General features: G+C 36.2%; 2 protein-coding genes across 3 annotated transcripts; one reads left to right on the top strand and one right to left on the bottom strand.

Annotated features, from left to right (window-relative positions):
* Window positions 1–11570: 11570 nt before the first annotated feature.
* LOC109184542 (F-box/kelch-repeat protein At5g42350-like) lies at window positions 11571–14460 on the top strand. Of its 2 annotated transcripts, none has more exons than XM_019334556.1 (2): window positions 11571–11828; window positions 12410–14460. In XM_019334556.1, exon 2 carries the CDS (start codon window positions 12466–12468, stop codon window positions 14191–14193), a length of 1728 nt encoding a protein of 575 aa, XP_019190101.1. In that variant the 5' UTR covers window positions 11571–11828; window positions 12410–12465; the 3' UTR covers window positions 14194–14460. The 2 variants fall into 2 exon arrangements, with proteins under 2 accessions (XP_019190101.1, XP_019190102.1); XM_019334557.1 differs by having other exon boundaries at window positions 11571–11879; window positions 12428–14460.
* A 649-nt stretch (window positions 14461–15109) lies between these two features.
* Window positions 15110–19315, bottom strand: LOC109184541 (U-box domain-containing protein 44-like). Its single transcript, XM_019334555.1, has 5 exons — window positions 19095–19315; window positions 18861–18969; window positions 17596–18162; window positions 17204–17513; window positions 15110–16931 (listed from the first exon to the last, which is right to left on the bottom strand). Exons 3-5 carry the CDS (start codon window positions 18148–18150, stop codon window positions 15349–15351), a joined length of 2448 nt encoding a protein of 815 aa, XP_019190100.1. The 5' UTR covers window positions 18151–18162; window positions 18861–18969; window positions 19095–19315; the 3' UTR covers window positions 15110–15348.
* Between the last annotated feature and the right edge of the window lie 234 nt (window positions 19316–19549).

Genomic DNA, 19549 nt, shown 5'->3' with positions numbered 1-19549 from the left:
TCTCTAGGACAATTAGATAGCCGTGAATGTAAAATTCACATTCAGGATGGGATCATCAAAGTAATCGATGGCGCGCTTGTTGTGATGAAAGCTGAGAAGATAGCAGCCAATCTATACATGCTTAAAGGAGAAACACAACTACAAGGAGAAGCAGCCGTTGCAGCAGACAATCTTATAGAGGAATCAACGATGATGTGGCATCAGAAACTTGGCCACATGTCGGAACGAGGTCTAAAGATTCTTGCTGATCAACATCTTCTTTCGAGGCTAAAAAAGGTATCATTACCCGTTTGTGAGCATTGTGTTACAAGTAAGCAGCATAGATTGAAGTTCGAGAGCTCTAAAGCAAGGAGCAAGACTATCTTGGAGCTGATTCACTCCGATGTTTGGCAAGCACCAGTTATATCCCTGGGAGGTGCAAAATATTTTGTATCCTTCATCGACGACTACTCTAAGAGATGTTGGGTGTATCCAATCAAGCGGAATACGGATGTATTTGAAGTTTTGAGGACTGCAAATTTGGCAAATTCATTTTGGGCTGAAGTAGTCAAGACCACCTGTTATGTGATCAATCGGTCACCATCAACCGCAATTGATCTGAAAACGCCAATGGAAATGTGGACGGGTAAGCCATCTAGTTATTCTCACTTACATACTTTTGGGAGTCCGGCATATGTGATATACAACGCCCAAGAAACATCAAAACTTGATCCAAAATCAAGAAAATGTGTTTTCTTGGAGTATGCTGATGGAGTGAAAGGGTATCGCCTGTGGGATCCCACTGCCCACAAGGTTATCATCAGCAGGGATGTTCTATTTGTAGAAGGGAAGGTACAAGAAAGTGAAAGCACTGGGAAGGAGAAACCAGTGACAGCTACAGTACAAGTTGAGGGAAGGAAGGAAGAAGAAATTCCAGTTTCCCCTGAGGCAACAATAGAGCATGATGAACAAGAGCAAGCTGAGTCTTCAACTTTAGAAGTTCGACGATCAACTCGGGAGAGGAAGCAACCAGCTTGACACTCAGATTATTCTATGGAGGGAAATGTTGCATACTGCCTACTAATAGAAGATGGTGAGCCTTTAACTTACCAGGAGGCTATGAAAGGTACAGATGCATCTCTGTGGATGACAGCAATGCAAGAAGAAATCGAAGCTCTCCATAAGAATAAAACATGGGAACTTGTCTCGTTACCACGAGGAAGGAAGGCTATTGGAAACAAATGGGTCTATAAGATCAAACGAGATAGCAACAATCAAGTGGAACGATATCGTGCTCGATTAGTTGTGAAAGGATTTACTCAGAAAGAAGGAGTCGACTTCAACGAGATATTTTCTCCTGTTGTACGACTTACAACAATTCGGGCAGTCCTAGCGATGTGTGCTGTGTTTGACTTGTATCTTGAGCAGTTGGATGTGAAAATTGTGTTTCTACATGGAGAACTTGAAGAAGAAATTTTTATGCTCCAACCAGAAGGTTTTGAAGGAAAAGGAAAAGGGAACTTGGTTTGCAGGTTGACCAAATCTCTATACGGTCTCAAACAGGCGCCGAGATGTTGGTATAAGATATTTGATTCATTCATTCTGAGCCTTGGATACAACAGCTTTAATTCCGATCCTTGTGCATATTGCAAGAGATTTGATGATAATCAGTTTATCATCTTGCTATTGTATGTTGACGACATGTTGGTAGTAGGCCCCAACAATGATCGTATCACGGAGATGAAGGTTCAACTGGCTAGGGAATTTGAAATGAAGGACTTGGGACTAGCAAACAAGATTCTAGCGATGCAAATTCACCGAGACAGAAATAATAGGAAGATTTGGCTTTCTCAGCAGAATTATCTGAAGAAAATCTTGTGGCGCTTCAACATGCAAGATTGTAAGTCAATTTCTACCCCTCTTTCTATTAATTTCAAGTTATCCTCAAGTATGAGTCCTAGCAACGAAGCAGAGAGGATGGAGATGTCCCGAGTACCGTATGCATCAGCAGTGGGCAGTTTAATGTTTGCTATGATCTGCACTAGACCAGACATTGCACAGGCAGTGGGAGCGGTCAGTCGATACATGGCGAATCCTGGTAGAGAGCATTGGAGTGTTGTGAAGAGGATCCTTAGATATATCAAGGGTACCTCAGATATTGCATTGTGTTATGGAGGATCAGACTTTTTCATTAAAGGCTATGTTGATTCAGATTATGCAGGTAATCTTGATTGTAGTAAATCCACCACGGGTTATGTGTTTACTCTTGCTAGCGGAGTAGTAAGCTGGGTCTCAAAGTTGCAATCGGTTGTGGCAACTTCAACGACAGAAGCAGAATACATAGCGGCTACTCAAGCTAGTAAGGAGGCAATATGGTTGCAAATGCTATTGGAGGAGCTCCGGCACAAATTAGAGAAAATGACTCTATTTTGTGACAGTCAGAGCGCTTTGTACCTGACAAAGAATCTAGCATTTCATTCCAAGACGAAACACATACGAGTTCAATATCACTTTGTTCGTGAGAAGGTGGAAGAAGGAAGTGAGGATATGCAAAAAATCCATACTAAAGATAACCTGGCAGATATGTTAACAAAGCCTGTTACCAACGATAAATTCGTATGGTGTAGATCTTCAATTGGCTTAACAGGAATGCAAGCAGCAGGGAATTGGCAAAAATGATTAAGACCCACATTATGACTTTAAGTGGGAGATTTGTAAATATTAAAGTCAGAATGTGGAATGAGAAGAAGTTTTTCCTAAGGGAATTTGGGATGAGGTTTCCTAAGGGAACTTGTGATGAAGTTTGAATAAGACAAATGCATTAAATGCTTGGGGCATATGTTTGTAAATGGGAAAAGTATGGGCATAGGTTTTATTCAAGGGAAAAGCTAGAGATGAGGTTTTGGGGCATAGGTAGACCTGGCAATTCGTGTATATGGGTCCGTTAACGGGTCGACACGATAACGACACGAACACGATAAGGCTAAACACGAACACGACACGTTATGGTTAACGGGTTCAAAATTTTAACACGAACACGATTTGTTAACGGGTTAAACGGGTTGACACGATAGACACGTTTTGTTAACAGGTTTCAAGTCGTGTCGACACGATATGACACAAAACACGTTTAAACCCGCTATTTCTATTAATATATTTAAAAAACTAAAATTTAAAGTTAAGTTCTATAAAAAAGAAATAAGACCTACAGTTCTATTAAAGAAATTTTAAAATATTCAATTCATAACATTCATAAAATGATAAAATAACATCCAAAACTCATAATTAAAGGAGTCCATACTAGTTTTTAGAATAAAATTGAACACAATAAAAATTCAAATTTCAAATTGTTGAACATCAATAATTGGTGTGTAGGATCTTAGCCTAATGTAGTAAATCCATCATTAGTCATGTTCATAATATCTTTTGTAATCTCATTCATGACAATGGTTCTTAGTGGTTTATAAACAAGTTGGGTAAACGGGTTCGTGTTAACGGGTTAACACGATAATATTAACGGGTTCTTAATAGGTTTAACGGGTTGACCCGTTAAGACACGAAACATAACGGGTCCTTAACGTGTCAACCCGTTAACGACCTGTGACATGTTAAGGCTAAACACTAGCCCGTTATTTTCGTGTCCGGTTTCGTGTCGTGTTAACGGGTCGTGTCGATAATTGCCAGGTCTAAGCATAGGTTTTGCTTGGGGAAATTATCAGGAGAAGTTTTCTTGAATTGCAAGTTCCTAGGCATTTAATATAATATTAAATGTTTAAGAATTCTCTAGACTTTTTGGTTGCTATAAATATGCAACATCCTTCATTCATTTGGATCATCCCATCCGAAAATGTCCAGTAGCATAGCAAATTCAGTAGAGAGAAAATTGAGAGTTATATTTGTAATTCCTATTGTATTATCCTTTTGCCAATACAGAAAAAATTCTTCTTCAATTTGCCTTGCTCTGTGTATGATTTATTTTAAATCTTACACTAGAATTTATTCTCAATATTTCCAGTTCAAGTTGCTATTATAAATTTGGTATTGTGAACCCGTTTCGATCCTAACAATAATCATATATTGCTAGGAAATGGGCGCCTTAAATTCAATTACCTTGTGTTTCAGAGGAAAATTGAAGAGAAAAAGGTTTATTTTCTCTGGATGTAGAACCAGATTTCTTGGTGGATGTGTGCAGTGTAAGGGAATGTGGCAGCGTCTTGAACTTCATTCCCGGATGTGCAATGAATCCGATGTTTGCAGCGTTGGATCCCATGTTTAACATGAAATGACCCTTTTAGCCTTTCACTAATGTTTATCTAACTGCTGGTTAACGAAAGCACCAATGGTAAAATAAATCTTATAATCAATGACTTATTTCGTCCAAATTAAAAAATGAGAACTAAATTTGAAAAATCACAATAATCAGAGGACATTGCAAAAATTAATTCTAAAATTTATGTATTGTTTTCGTAAAATTAATGTGGCACCTACCAAACCAAACATAAAAATAAGACAATTAATGATTGCCACGACACTTCCCACCTTCACTGCCGCACATTATGGAGTATCATAAGTCCACTACGTGGACCGGATGGACCTCTCTAGCTACTCTCTACAACTACTACAAACATTATTCTTAATTATTAAAAAAAAAAAGGACTAGTTTCATTTGCCAAAAACTACTACACAATATATATTTGACTAATGTTTTAATTAAGCAGTTTTCTGATATCCCACAATGTACCTACTTGATAAGTTTGTATTACTTTTCATTTGTTTGACAATCATCAGTTAGTGATTAGTGTTAGTGGATTATATTAGCGAATTTGATCAGTAAATTTGATCAGCAAATTATATCAACAGTCGGTAAAAAGATATTTACAAAAATTAGTTGTTTAGATTAACATGTAAAATGACATAAGGGTATACATATATTTAATAATAACAATAACAACAACAACAACAACAACAACAACAACAACAACAATAATAATAATAATAATAATAATAATAATAATAATAATAATAATAATAATAATAATAATAATAATTGTTTTTAAAAAATAAAAAAATAAAATTAAGCCAATCATATTAACTACTTGGGGGATTTATTGACAAAAAGAGTATTCAAATCACACAACGAATTGAAGTGAGAAACTACATCGCAGTGTCCTTGTTTAGCAATCAGCAATTAGCTCTTCAATAGTATATATTTAATATTTTATGCCCTAATTTTTATTTGTTCTCCCTTATGTCCCGTATTTGATTTCAACCATACCTATACAATTATTTTATTGACAATTATAATCAAACTTGATTATATTATATTGCATTTGTAAACTTAGAATTACCTAGCTATTTAAATACGCAAATTCAATATTCAATTATCTATGCATGAACAATTCTAATATAATTTTGCCTTGATATACTTTAAAGTACTTATTTAAAAAAAAAAAAAACATTGAGCATTATTCCAATCGCGCAATGTGCGTAAAAAACTAGTTGTCATATATAAGATTTGTATACAAGACCACAACAATGGCTACACAATTGTGGTATGATTAATGTCATTATAGATCTACTCTATCAGGTTTAGCTTATTAATTCAGTAGATACTATTTAGGGTAAGAGATATCCTTCATTTAGATTAGATTGGTTTCCTCAAACATTTTCAAAGAGGGACAAATTACTATGTAAATTGGCTGACTACAAATAATGAAGAGTTTTATACAATGAAGTCTTCATTTTTCATTCTCCTTTTTGAGCATTTAGTAACTTCTAGTTACTAACATTGTTAGTATTATTAGATAGAACTAGATTCATATAAACCCTGTTTGGTAAAATAGTTAGCTTATAGGTTAATTTTAATTTATTTGACCACTATTAGTTGTTAGACTTGGTTTAAAAATCAATATAAGTGTTTAGTTCATTAGCTTTTTGTACTTTAAAATGTTAAAATTCAAAAAAACTACTTAAACCAACTTTTTCAATTAGCTTTTTGAGAACAGAAATTTTACCAAACAACTATCAGCTAACAACTAATTTACCAAACACTTTTCTACAATCAGCTAATGTTAACAACTAGTTATACCATCTAATTAACCCAATCAGCTAACAGCTAAATGTCATAATTAAATTAAGCTAAATTGATCACTAAAATAAGTAAATTAAACCATTAAATGATAATAATGACTAATTCCAAAATGACCCATCAAACAATGTTTTTAAAATTATAGAAATATTGATTTTATTAGATATTCAAACTTTACTGCTTAGTCACATTCTGAAATTTGGTACTCAACTAACACTCCATTTTAGTAGTACATATATCGTTGGACCCAAAAATAATAATAATAATAATAATAATAATAATAATAATAATAATAATAATAATAATAATAATAATAATAATAATAATAATAATAATAATAATTCTCCTAGGAAAATAGTGACACTACACCTTTTTTTTTTAAAAAAAAAAAAACATTTATTTATAACGTGTAATGTTAGGTAAGACACTAGATTTAGTTGTGGATTATAAGGTGGAAAATATGATTATATAATATGTCACTTCATAAACCTCCCCTATATATATATATATATATATATATATATATATATACATGTTGCTGACGATGTCTCATCCATCGTTGTCATACCTATAAAAGAAATTTGGGACAATTTAAAATGAAATCAATTTACCTGTTTTTGTTCTCGTTAGAAAATTAACTAAAAATGACATGTTAAAGTAATCATTTTGAGACAATATTTTGACTGGTGTGCATTTTCAATTTCAGTTAGGTCAAAGTGAATTTGAGTTCTCATAAGTAAGAGGTTTATTTTAATATGTTATACATTCAGAATGGATAATGATAGAATGAGAATTTGATTCTTAATATGTACCCATTGAGTTAGGGAAAATGGAGCTTTGAAAGGCTTTCAAGTAGCATTTGTTCCACGATAGAAAAATGTGTCGGTTTGCATGAATATAGATATGATTTAACTTTTTAAAAATTTTGAATTATGTAGCATAAAGACTATATCTCACGTGCAAGGAAAGAAAGTGTAAATCAAAATACAACAATTAGAGTTGCACTTGAGCATGCAGAATGTGTGTATTTTAAATATTTATTGAAAGATTCATACTCTCTTTTTAATTCACCACATGATAAAAGCTAAAATACTTATATGACCTTTTAATTTTGATTTTTGGTAGTACGCACCAGAGATAGCAAAGTCGTCAAAACAATTTCTTTTATCTTTTTCTCTCTATTTATAGATGTGTAATGATGCTACACTCTCGTCTTATATTTTGAGCATTATTTTAACTAGTTATAAATCATATTATTGCAATGTACCTAATAATTCGCGAGAAATAAGAATATACTTTTGAAAATAATATAAAATTACAACCCTAGCTCTTTAAATATCATTCCAAGAAGTCAATTGAAGTACACCAACAAAAGCATGCACCAAATCAGATTTGGTTTCTAAAAATTAATGTTTCGAAACTCTCATTTGTATGCTTTAAAGGAAAAATTTTGGTACACAAAATTCATAAAATTGTACTATATTAGGTTATTCTCAATCTTGAAACTTTAACCATTGACCCAATTGTGTATTGAGCCGACAAATATAAATTTTGTTTATAAAGCTTCGAGTTCCAAAAAATGTTTTACAATACTCACTTTATATCATATATCCGTATTTGTATCATAAGAATAGAATTAGGATTAAATGATGACAAATCTTCCTATAAAAAATTTGAATTGATCATATACGTTCCTTCGGGATGATATGATAATAACTAAATTTGAAAATTTAAAAAAAAAATAAAAATACAATAACATTTTTGTAAATATTATGAACTTTATTGTGGATTAAAATAAGTTTGAAAGTGCATCCGCGAATAAATAAGAGCGTACTCAAGTTTGTTTGTACCAGACCCCTATGAACCTTCCCGAACATAACCAGGCCCTAGTAACAAGACTAGACGTTGATTGGGGAACCACTTAATACACTACGAAATTTTATCTCATTCACATTCAATTCAAAGTTCGTAAACGAATCAAAATTTGTTAATGCTTTAAAAAAAAAAAAAAAACAATACAAATATCTATAAATCGATGATACGATAACTTCAAATATAAGCATGAAGCATCAATAAGTCTATAATGCACGCATTTAAAATTTCTATAATAAAATATTTCAATTAATCAAGTTTTAAAATTAAAACCTTTCGATTACTAATAACCAATTAATTAAACTTTTCAACTCGATGAATTAATTTAATATTATTCAACATTTACACTTTTTTTATTTGATAGTAACTTGAAGATTACAACTAAACTTTTCTACATAAAAATAACTTTTTTTTTCTCCGGTGAGATGAATAAAAGATGAAAAAGGGAACCCTACAAAGGCTCCCCTATAATGATGATTTCCCATTATCAAGAAAACAGAAAAAAAGTCCAAAAAAGTAAAAGAAAAAAGCTCACACACACACTCCAAAAACTACAACAACAAACGACAGGCACATAGAAACAATGTGTGGGTGTGTGCAAGGTTGAATTAATTATTTATTCTAGAGAATATGGTATGCTAAACTATTATAATAATTAAGTTTTCGTACTATTAAAAGTTATAATTATGTATTTTAACTTGTTAAATTGATACACTTTAATCCATTAATCAGTAATTTACTGATGTAAATCGGTCAAATATGATGTGAAGTCCTAATAAGTAATAAGCACTGATGTATACACTTTTTTTTTTTTTTAAATAAATCATGTAGTGTGTGTAGTAAAAAAAAACCAAGGGGCCGTTTACTAACTGAAAATTTCTGGGAATTTCCGAAAACTGGAAAACAGAAAATAGAAAACATGTTTACTAACACTGTTTTTATTTTCAAAACTGAAAATAATTTCTGAAAAACTGAAACACACTTAAAAACTGTTTTCAAAATAGAAAACAGAATCATCTATCATCTATTTAGTTATATGTCACTATAACCACATTACTATGATTACATTCATTATCATCTTATTTTACTTATCACTATTTTATATCTTTTCTACTTACTTTAGTTATTTAAACATAATTTATTTGCTTACACTTTAAAGTTAGACATTATTTACATTATCAGAATTAAGAATTAAACTCTATATAATGTTTTAGATTTTGATTGAACTCAATATATTATTAGTTCGAATATTTTTAATTATGTTACATCATAATACTAGTTCAGTCTAGATATCGGATATTGAAATTTCACATATATTAGAATTCAGAAAACAGAGAACAGTTTTATGTTAGTAAACAAGTTTTCTAAATTGAAAACAGAGAATGAAAACTGAAAAATTAGAAAATGAAAACAGAAAACAGTTTTCTGTTAGTAAACGGACCCCAAACTTTCTAATTTATATATTGGAGTCAAATGTTAAGACGAAAATAAAGATGAAGGGCCAATCCAATCTCAATCATTGTTCTGTAGATTATGATCCACACAAATTGTATAGATCATATTTTGTATACTGTAAAATAATGTACATTCAGTACAAAAATAATATACTTTTAATATATTAAAATTATACATTGTATTCAGGGGATACACATTATTTGTGTATTGAGTGTATATTATAGTATACAAATAATATACATTTAGTATATTAAAAATGTACTTTTTGTTATGATCCATATAGTTCAGAGAATAATTTACTATCCAATCTAGTACATGTCTAGATTCGAAGGAATCTCCTTCATCTCCAAACATGGACTAGAGAACAAAGAGGTGATGGCTACCTCCAACGATTTTTATTTTTATTTTTAATAAAAAAAATTGTATCCTCTAGTTTTGGAGATGAGGAAGACATCCATGGTTGCCTTATTTTTTAAAAATAATGATTCATCTCCAAATTTAGAAACAAGACAAAGAAAGAGGGAGAATAATGCAATTTTTATTTTTTGTATTTTATTTTTAAATAAGCACATGGCAATTGTAGACAGTTAGCAAACACAACGGTCGTAACGATCGTGACAAGACGAAAGAAATTATGGTCAATAACGTTAGATTTTACTTTAATATAACAATTAAAAAAGCCATGTAAATAAAAAAAATATTACGTAATTATAATTTTACTAACAACTTATTAGTTATCGGCAAATAGATAATTTTACTAAGTTTAAGTACTTGATTAAAAGTTTTTAAAGTTTGAGGACTGAAATGACTTTTTATCAATAGTTGGTGGACTTGTTAGATTATTTTTTTATTTTTTTTTAATCACCTCTTTATTGCATCTATTGCATGTTTATGTATTGGATAATATCCTTGCCTGCTGGAAAAGTTTGGAAACAATGATCCGGGACTTAGTCTTTACGTTCAACTGAGTTATCATGATTTACATCTTCCGAAATGCTGATTTGCATTCCCCAGATGCTTTGTCGGACCAGGGTGTAGGGGCCCTTGGATTAAGATTCAACCTTTTGAGAATAATGTATTGAATAATATTGTGATAAAGTACAAATAAGCCACTGAACTATTTGGGAAACAGCAATTAAGCATCGAACTCAAATAATCCCCAAATAAGCCATTGAACTCGGAAAAAAAAAGAGCAAATAAACCATTGAACTTAGAAAAAAAGAGCAATTAACATTTTTAACAGGTTAACTTTAGGTTTTTGTTGATTAGATTGACAAATGTTTATTTTATTTACGTTTCTTTTATTATAATCCACTTACATAGTAATATATTTTAAAATAATTATAATAAAAAAAATAGTTTTGCCTTGTCGAGATTTGATTTATTTATTTATTATTATTTTTACATTGAATCTTCTGCTTAAAAGATAATAATAAATAAATAAATTAGATGTAGACAAGACAAAACTATTTTGATTATAATTACTTTAAAATATATTACTATGTAGGTGGATTATAATTAAAAAAAACGTAAATAAAATAAATATTTGGCAATTCAGTCAACAAAAACCTGAAGTTAACCTGTTAAAAATGTTAATTGCTCTTTTTTTCCGAGTTCAATGACTTATTTGAGGGTTATTTGAGTTCGGTAGCTTAATTGCTATTTCTCAAATAGTTCAGTGACTTATTTGTACTTTATCCCAATAATATTTAGTACAATTATGTATGTTATATGTAATTATATTGTGTATTATTGGTATTAGTATTTACAATATAATATATAAAAAATAACATATATAATTATACTCGATACAATTGGTAGAATAAAAAATCTATACAATTATAGATATTTTTAATTTCGATATTGAACAAAAAGGCTTTTCTTTTTCGCATCTAACGGAGAGGGGACGCCTCAAATGGAATTATCATGCCAAATGAGGAACTTTGCATTGCCTTAAAACCGAAAAATAAAAATTAGAAATTTTTTTAACCCACAAAAAATGCAAGTTTTTTGTTTTAAAAAAATCTATAAAAAAAAAAAAATTACTGCATTATTTTTAATTTTAGAATAATTTATTAATGTTGTTAAATAAATTGTATCCAATAAATGAGATGGTCTACTTGTTGCTTTACTAAATTCAATCATTCACTTCCAATTTCCAACCAACATAAATCAATAGAGAAAAAAACAAATTCTTTTTACCTATATGCCGATAGTGATGCGTGAGTGGTGTCACATTCTTTTCTGCTTCACATTTGGATCTCTGGGTCGCCTCTCAGATGGTTACTCTCTTCATTGTTTCATAGCCCAGAGCTTAAAGCTGCTCAATTTTTCTGCAGATATGTATATGGGAATGAGATCTTGAAGGTTATTCTTCTCTACTTAGCACTGAATCTTGATTTGGGATCAAGTTTTTCTTGCTGGAGCAGTGGGTTTGTCCTCCTTCCTCCTCTTTCTCTAACACATTTGTGGAATTTCAATCTGGGTATGTGATATTTCTTGTCTTTTGCCTGTGAACTATCTTTCTTGTTCCCATTTTTTTGGGGTTTTCTTTAGCTAAAGCTTGCAGTTTTGTTGGGGGGGTCAGGTTATGTAAAGTTGGAAATCAACAGATATTTGAAGCTTTGGGTATGTGAGGTTTTGGTCAGTCTGTAGATTGTAAAAGGAGAGCAGTAAAATGACAAGAATATGCATAATTTTTTTTTTGTGAATTTGTAATTTTTGCTTGATCTTTTCCTAAAAATCTGTTCTTGGTTTAAGCCCTTTTCATATTTGATGGTTTCCAGCAAGAGGATGAGTTTGATAGTCTAATTTGATTTGGCAATGATGCAAAGAAGACAAAATCAAGTGCCCCAGATTCATATAATTGTCTGGAGTTATTATATAATGTGTTGTATCCATGTAAATAAGTTATGGACACTGTTCTAGTGAGAGTTGATGATGTTTGAGTAGAGATTAAGGGTCTACCAGTTTTGGGATTATCTGTGTTTAATCATAAACAGGATTGCTAATAATGGTTGTTGTTCAATGCAGGAAAATTGAATGTTTTGTTTGCTTTCTTTGATCTTTTGATGACTTTTTCCGTGATGTCTGAAAGACTAACTGGAGAAGAATCTCTTGAACGGGATTTTGGGTCGTTGAGTGTGTCGAAACGTCTGGTGAGAAGTGTTAGCCAGAAGTTGAAAAAGAAGAACCCTAGAGTTGAGGGAGAGGAGGGCAATGCTAGGGGCGTTTCCCTAAGTTGCCTTATAAGTCTTTATGGAAGAGGCGGGGGTTGTAAAGTGGGCGCTGACACGGGTGATGATCTCGGGAGTCAGCAAGGAAGAAGGCGTTCGAGTTCGAGCGATGAAGGCAAAGGGTATGTGCCGGTATGTGGAAACGAGGAAGCCTCGGTGGATTGTTTCTCGTATGGGATGCGGGAGAAGCTCTGGAGGAGGAGTAACCGAAAGGGTATACAGGTCGAAGAAGCGGTGCAAAATAGGAGCCCCGTGAATGTTTTTCTCCCCGACGACATTCTCGAAATGTGCTTGGTGAGGCTCCCGCTTGTCGGCCTGATGAACGCTCGGCTCGTGTGCAAGAAATGGAAAAACTTGGCATCAACGCCCCGGTTTTGGAAGATGAGACGAGAAGGTATGTTTCAGAGCCCGTGGTTGTTTCTGTTTGGTGTCGTGAAAAACGGCTATTGCTCTGCTGAAATACACGCACTGGATGTCTCGTTCAACAAATGGCACAAAATAGACTCCGAAATACTCAGAGGAAGGTTTCTATTCTCGGTTGCCAGTGTTCGAGACGATGTATACATCGTCGGGGGTTGTTCGAGCTTGACCAACTTTGGAAAGGTCGATAAGAGCTCTTACAAGACCCATAAAAGCGTTCTGGTGTTTAGCCCGTTAACTCGATCGTGGCGTAAAGCAGCCTCCTTGAAACATGCAAGATCCTCACCTGTGCTCGGGATCCTCGAGGTCACTTCCGATTGCCTAATTATCAAAAACCAACATCCTCGATCAGAAAGACGGTTCTCCAGGTCAAGGGTCGGTGGAATATCCGATGTCTATGAAGATCCTCACAGGCTTTCGGTTAGACGACAATTTGGACACTCTCTTGATGAGAAGCCATACAAGTTTATCAGACAAAAAAGTGAACGCTTTAATAAAGATCATAGATGGTTCATACTGATTGCTGTAGGTGGTCTCGGATGCTGGGACGAGCCTCTAGATTCGGGGGAAATTTATGATTCTTTGTCAAATAAATGGACAGAAATCCCGAGGCTTCCTGTTGAGTTCGGGGTTGCCTGTTCCGGTGTTGTCTGTAAAGGGCTGTTTTACGTTTACTCTGAAACCGATAAGCTTGCAGCATTCGACATCGAAAGAGGCTACTGGATTGGAATCAGGACCGCTCCATCCCCTCCCCGAGTTCACGAGTACCATCCGAAGCTCATTTCCTGCAATGGTCGGCTTTTCATGCTCTCGGTCTCGTGGTGCGAGGGAGATGGGCAAATAGGCCGGAGAAACAAAGCCGTTAGGAAGCTATGGGAGCTCGATCTCGTGTATCTTACCTGGACGGAAGTGTGCATTCATCCCGACGCCCCCATGGATTGGAATGCCACATTTGCCTCCGATAAAAATCTGATCTTTGGAGTCGAGATGTTCAAGATATTCGGGCAGGTCCTCGACTTCTCCACTGTGTGCCGCGTTTCTGACACGGACACGAACTGGAAACACGTCTCGAGGAATCAGGTGGCTCACGAGCTCGATCCAACTTCGTGCGCTACAAAATCTATGGCGGTTCTGCATTTGTGATGAAGGGGGGTTCATCATTTCACCAACAAACACACACACACACACATATATATATATGGTTTTCTCTTCAGAAATCTCGAACCAAGAACCCGCCATGGCTTCTGTAAGATCCTCTCCTGATTTAATTCTTCTTCTCTTCTTAGTTTGTACCCAGCCATGTTTGTGTTAACTTATTTGCATTTACATTCTTTGATGATGATGATGTATGATCCTCCTGTATTTGTTTGTCTCCATGGAAGGAATAATTTACACAGTTTTTTGGTTTCACATCCTCTTCTACATACCTATTTCTATTGAACTTGCCCACAAAAATCTCTCACCCTGAGACCCTGCCCCTTGGCTCGACAGGATTTATGGTGGTGGTAAATCACGGTGACTCAGCTACCGATTAAGTAGAAAGACCAATGCCTGGTGTCCACGAGGGGTCCACCACATCGGGTGTGACTCTAACACTACAACTACCAAAGCTCGATCCCGCGTCTTTGTCCATAATTTGCCCACCACATAGCTATTTTTATTAAACGTGCCCACAAAAGGCAAAATCTCTCGCCCTGACGCCCTTACACTTCGGTCTGATAGAATTTGTGGTGGTGATAAATTACGGTGATTAAATGGAAGGACCAATGCCTGACGCCCACAAGAAGGCGTCAGGCGCCAGTGCGCCACCACATTGAGTGTGACTCCCACACTGCAATTATCAATGTTTGATCCTGTGTCCTTGTCCACAATCTGCCCACCGCATAGCTATTTCTATTGAACTTGCAACAATTTTCAATATTCCATTATAGATCTTTGCTAATTCTTTTGTCTAATTAACATCTCTAAAGAGAATCTTGCATCAAATAAGAACTCTACTACAAACAAGAATCCATATTCTGGGGATGCTCATGCTACAAGCAAAATACTCTAAGAAATTAGCAATAATAAATCAAAATTTTTATTTTTTATTTTTTCAAACAAAAAAATTACAGTACATTCCAATTTCTATAGCTAGCTAGTACAATAATCCTGCTGAGTAAAATTGCTACCAAAATACCAAATGAATAAGACATTGCAGAGAAACTGCCACTAATCTACATAGAATAAAATGGGAAGCAATTTATATACAGAATCTTAACCAATTCATATGCATCTAAGAGCCATAGCAGTGGATATCTAATGTGGAATGCTTAGAAAAACACCAGAAAAGTTCGGGATTTTGTCGATGTGCTTCAGGGCGCGCTCAGCTATCTGTCGAGTCCTGTAATCACCGTGCTGGAAAGCGTCCACCAGCGCTGTGGAAGCATTAGGGTCGCCCGAAACTCGAAAGGCTAGCTCGTCCTTGCGCAGAAGCCTCTCGACTACCCAAACTGCTCTCCTCTTCAGATTCTCGGTACGCTTCTCGAGTAGCACGTCGAGTATTGGGTTCAACCCTTCTGCTTCGCATAATACCTCGACCCCCTTTTCGATGTCAACCTCGTCGTCTAACAGGGAGGACAGAGCTGCAAGCGCTGCCTCGACCACTTTCTCGTTGTTGTGGTCGAGGAGGGAGACTAGCTTCTCCACGGCCTGCCCTTCGACTAGGCAAAAGCTTTCTTTTAGCGAACATGTCCCGTGATGGACCCGGCAGAGTCCCGTTACCACGGGCGGGCGGGTTAAACACGGGAAGATGGAAGCGCAAATACCCGCCTTTGGCAACTCGGGTAGCTTCGATAACTTCTTGGATTCTTGGGATAGATTCTCCAAGGCCGAGGCGGATACCATTTGCACGTTGTCGAGCCCGTTCGTCTGTAGAAGATCGATGAAAAGTGCAGCAACGTTGTACTCCCGACAAAGTTCAAGAACGTCGGGTTCACTCGACAAAACGAAAGTGAACCTTGCAAGAACCTTCACTAGTCCTTCCAAATACGGGGTTACAAACCGGCTCCCTCTCGTATCTCCCTGTCGGATCCCAACTATTCTCAACGTGACTAATTGGAAGAGCTTCTCATCGAGCATCAGCTTCGTTATCCCCGTGTCTCTTTCCGGGAGATCGGCTAAAAACCCAACGGCTGCCGCCTGTTCCTCGGATATACCCCCGAGACTCTCCGATATGACCTTGATTAGGCTACTAAGCGGGGCGGATGAGCTGCGTAAGCAGCTCGCTAGTTCCTGACCGATGTACGGAGAAAGATTCCTAAGAAGTTTAATGGAAGCGAGCCTAAGATCGTTCTGTGGAGCCTCGACGAACTGAACCAAACTGACAGTAGCACCTGAGTTTTTAACCCCGGAAACGACACTGAACACTGTGGTCGGAGAGCTCGTGAGCCCGACGAGAACCTGAAGAAGCTTGCACGCTATTGTAGGCCCGGTGTTGCTAATAAGATGCAGGAAATTATGAATCACGTCTTCCGATACCAACGTCTGATGCTCGGGACCAACAGGCACGGAATCAAAATCCTTACCCGAGTTTACGATATTTGCCAAAATCGTTGCAGAGACTTCCTTTAACCGCATGGGAAGTGCATTCGAACCAACACTAAAGAGATCCTTGACGAGTGGGGGAAGTATGCCTGCCCCGATCAAGATCTTGGCACTAACCTCATAAGACGAGATTTGGTTCAGAGCTTTCAGACCCGCCTCCCTACCCTCCCGATTACCGTACTTTATGATATCAATCAGGGAAGAACCGGCATTCCTAGCTACTAAGACTTTCACATCGTTGTTAAGGACCAGCTCCCCGAGAAATGCAGCCATTGAAAGCTTGGTTTCAGACGAGCCTGAGATTAAAGAAAAAAAATTAAGCACGGATGAACGGTTAAACCAGAAGGCTAATGTTAAGAGTCTCACATTGATAAAATAAGAGAGAACATATAGGTTTATAAGGCCATGGGTTAGACTAGCTAATTGGTTGGAATGTTGGATTCAATCTTTTAGTGTGGATTGGCCTATGTGCATTATAGCCCAATTGAGTGATCCTAGCCAAACTCATCTTTGTTTATAAGAGCTAAGAAATACAAGAAATGAACTTGTGGAAGGGTATTTGAAGCACCTTCATGTAGTACAGTTAAAAGAGGCTGTAATCTACCGATTTCCGCCATTTGCCTTACGTTTCTTTCGCACTTTTCCAGATTCTCCAGCGTTTTCTCTGCATTCTCAACAGTTGCAAGATTTTCCGATTTGCTGCTTGCCAATCCAACGAGGATGAGAATTGCTCCATTAATCGAACCCATCTTTTCGCACAATGTCTGGGATTTGGATAGCTCAAAGAGTAAAGACACGGCTTCCTCTCTATCTTTGTATTGTTCGTGTGACAAGAATTTTACTATTGTCCGAACAGTATCACCCTCGGCCAATATTTCCTGAAAACTAAAAGAAAAAATGTAAATGGCACGAACAATAAGCATCTTAAACCACGAGTAATTAGCAAACAATAGACGAGACCTTATTATCATCATCATCCTCGACCATAACCCGAAGAGTTTCCAAAGCCTTGCACCGAACCCTCCGACTGCTGCTCCTTAACATGTCAATAACCATCGGTATCAGCTCAGCATTACGAACTACGTGTCTATTCGACCGGCTTTTCTGGCAATAATGCACGAGAAAATGCAATGCTCGAAGAATATCGGTCTCTGAGCTTCCCGGGGATAGCGACCTACGAGCCATATCGAGCTGAGCAGCTTCGTTCCGGGCATTCCATTCCTCGATGGTGTTCCTCAAAGCCATGCTCGGGTTAAGCTCTGCGCTTCTTAGCTCTCTTTGTGTCAAGGGACAAACGGGGTTTCTTCCGTTTTCTTTACATTCCTTGAACCATTTCTCAATCGCCTCTCTCTCGAAAGTCTGTCCATTTTCGAGGCTTACAGGATCACGCATTACTTGCTTTGTTAGCGGGCATATGAACGCATCATATATAGGCTCTATATGCAGTCTATCGAAATGGTAGCTCTCTTCTGATGTACTACCAATGTCGTGATTCTCATCCCAGCATTCGGCCATCTAAACCTCTGCCTGTCAAAACACACAAAGCCTTACCTTCAGCCATTGTCGATTTGTCGTCCACATTATATCAATTTCTTAGCAGGTAGAGATGCTAAAGTGGAATGCATTCAGTAAATGGTGTAACAACTAACAAACATTGCCAAATACCAAACAATTTTGGCTCAAAAATTGCATTTCTTGCCCACAAAAGGTAAAATCCCCTCACCCCCAAACCCCTACATCCTGGCTCGACAGGATAGTGGGAGAGAAAATCACAGTGACTCAGCGGCCCATTAGGTGGAAGGGCCGATGTCTGGTGGGCCCACACCGCATTGGGTGTAACCCCACATTGCGGTTGTCGGGGCTCGATCCTGTGTGCCCACAATCTACCCCGGGAACCAATTGAGCTGCCCGTGCGGGCTACAAACTTACATTTCTATGTAGCTCAAGAAAGTCCCAAGTTTTCCTTGTAAGATTATGATCTGGCTTAACTTCTATGAAGATACCAAACTCTGGGTTGTCACCACCTGATACTAATTACAAAAAGCTCTGACAAATATCAAGAACTACTGTCCAAACCTAAACTGACCTCTACAACACACCCCACATAAAAGACTCAACAATTCAAGAAGCAAAAAAGAACAAAAACTTCCATATTGAACTTAACAATATCTTTTTCATCCAATAATTGATCAAGAAATCAGAGCGAGAAAATAACTGGGAATTACCTAGTGGGCAATTCTTGAAACTCAGAGGCTAACTGGGTAGCTGAAAGCTTAAACCCTGCATCAAGATCCAGTTTTTGTGAACTGGGCAGCTTTCATTCTTCCATGACACCTTTAGAGAGGGGGACAAAACGGGAAGAAAGAAGAAGAAGGAATAAGGTCCAAGTTTGTTGATCAGTGAATAAAACAAGCGAAAAACAACAAACAAAAATTTTAAAAAATCCTATTTATGCTTACACATAATGAAGTTGATTAAGTGTAATTTACTCCCAAATCGCTGAAATTAATTAGTCCCAAATTTATTGTGAAAAAGATTGTTGGTTGACTGAAAGTCTGAAACCCCACACAACTGGCTGTCGCTCAGCTGTGTTGACGGGCGCGAGCGGAGGGAGAGAAACGGCGATGAATCAAGCTGTCATTTAACGTAAGCCACCTTTTACATTTTGACTGTTGAGTAATTACAAGCATTGAATTATTAGGAGTAATTATTTGGGTGAATTAAGGAAGAATGCGATGGGTGATCTTTCGTGGCGATTAAGGTCTGTACGTGTACTGATTATTGGTTTGGTCGGCACCGCATTCACGGGAATGGGCGAATTGCACTCTCCCTAAGACTCACTTCATCACCTTCCACCATTTGTTTCACCTTAAAAAATGTTATATATCATTAATTAATTTCTACCTTTTTTGCC

Source organism: Ipomoea nil, unplaced genomic scaffold (assembly GCF_001879475.1).
Source record: "Ipomoea nil cultivar Tokyo-kokei standard unplaced genomic scaffold, Asagao_1.1 scaffold1262, whole genome shotgun sequence".
NCBI lineage: Eukaryota > Viridiplantae > Streptophyta > Magnoliopsida > Solanales > Convolvulaceae > Ipomoea > Ipomoea nil.
This window is presented reverse-complemented; position numbering and strand designations above follow the sequence as displayed.

What these genes read in the sequence shown, in the direction of transcription:
- LOC109184542 (XM_019334556.1), top strand. Translation starts at nt 12,466, where the DNA reads ATGACTTTTTCCGTGATGTCTGAAAGACTAACTGGAGAAGAATCTCTT.
- LOC109184541 (XM_019334555.1), bottom strand. Translation starts at nt 18,150, where the DNA reads ATGGCCGAATGCTGGGATGAGAATCACGACATTGGTAGTACATCAGAA. An exon ending in AGGATGATGATGATAATAAG is followed by an intron (nt 17,514 to 17,595) that starts GTCTCGTCTATT and finishes TTTAGTTTTCAG; the next exon opens with GAAATATTGGCCGAGGGTGA. An exon ending in TTTAACTGTACTACATGAAG is followed by an intron (nt 16,932 to 17,203) that starts GTGCTTCAAATA and finishes CTTTAATCTCAG; the next exon opens with GCTCGTCTGAAACCAAGCTT.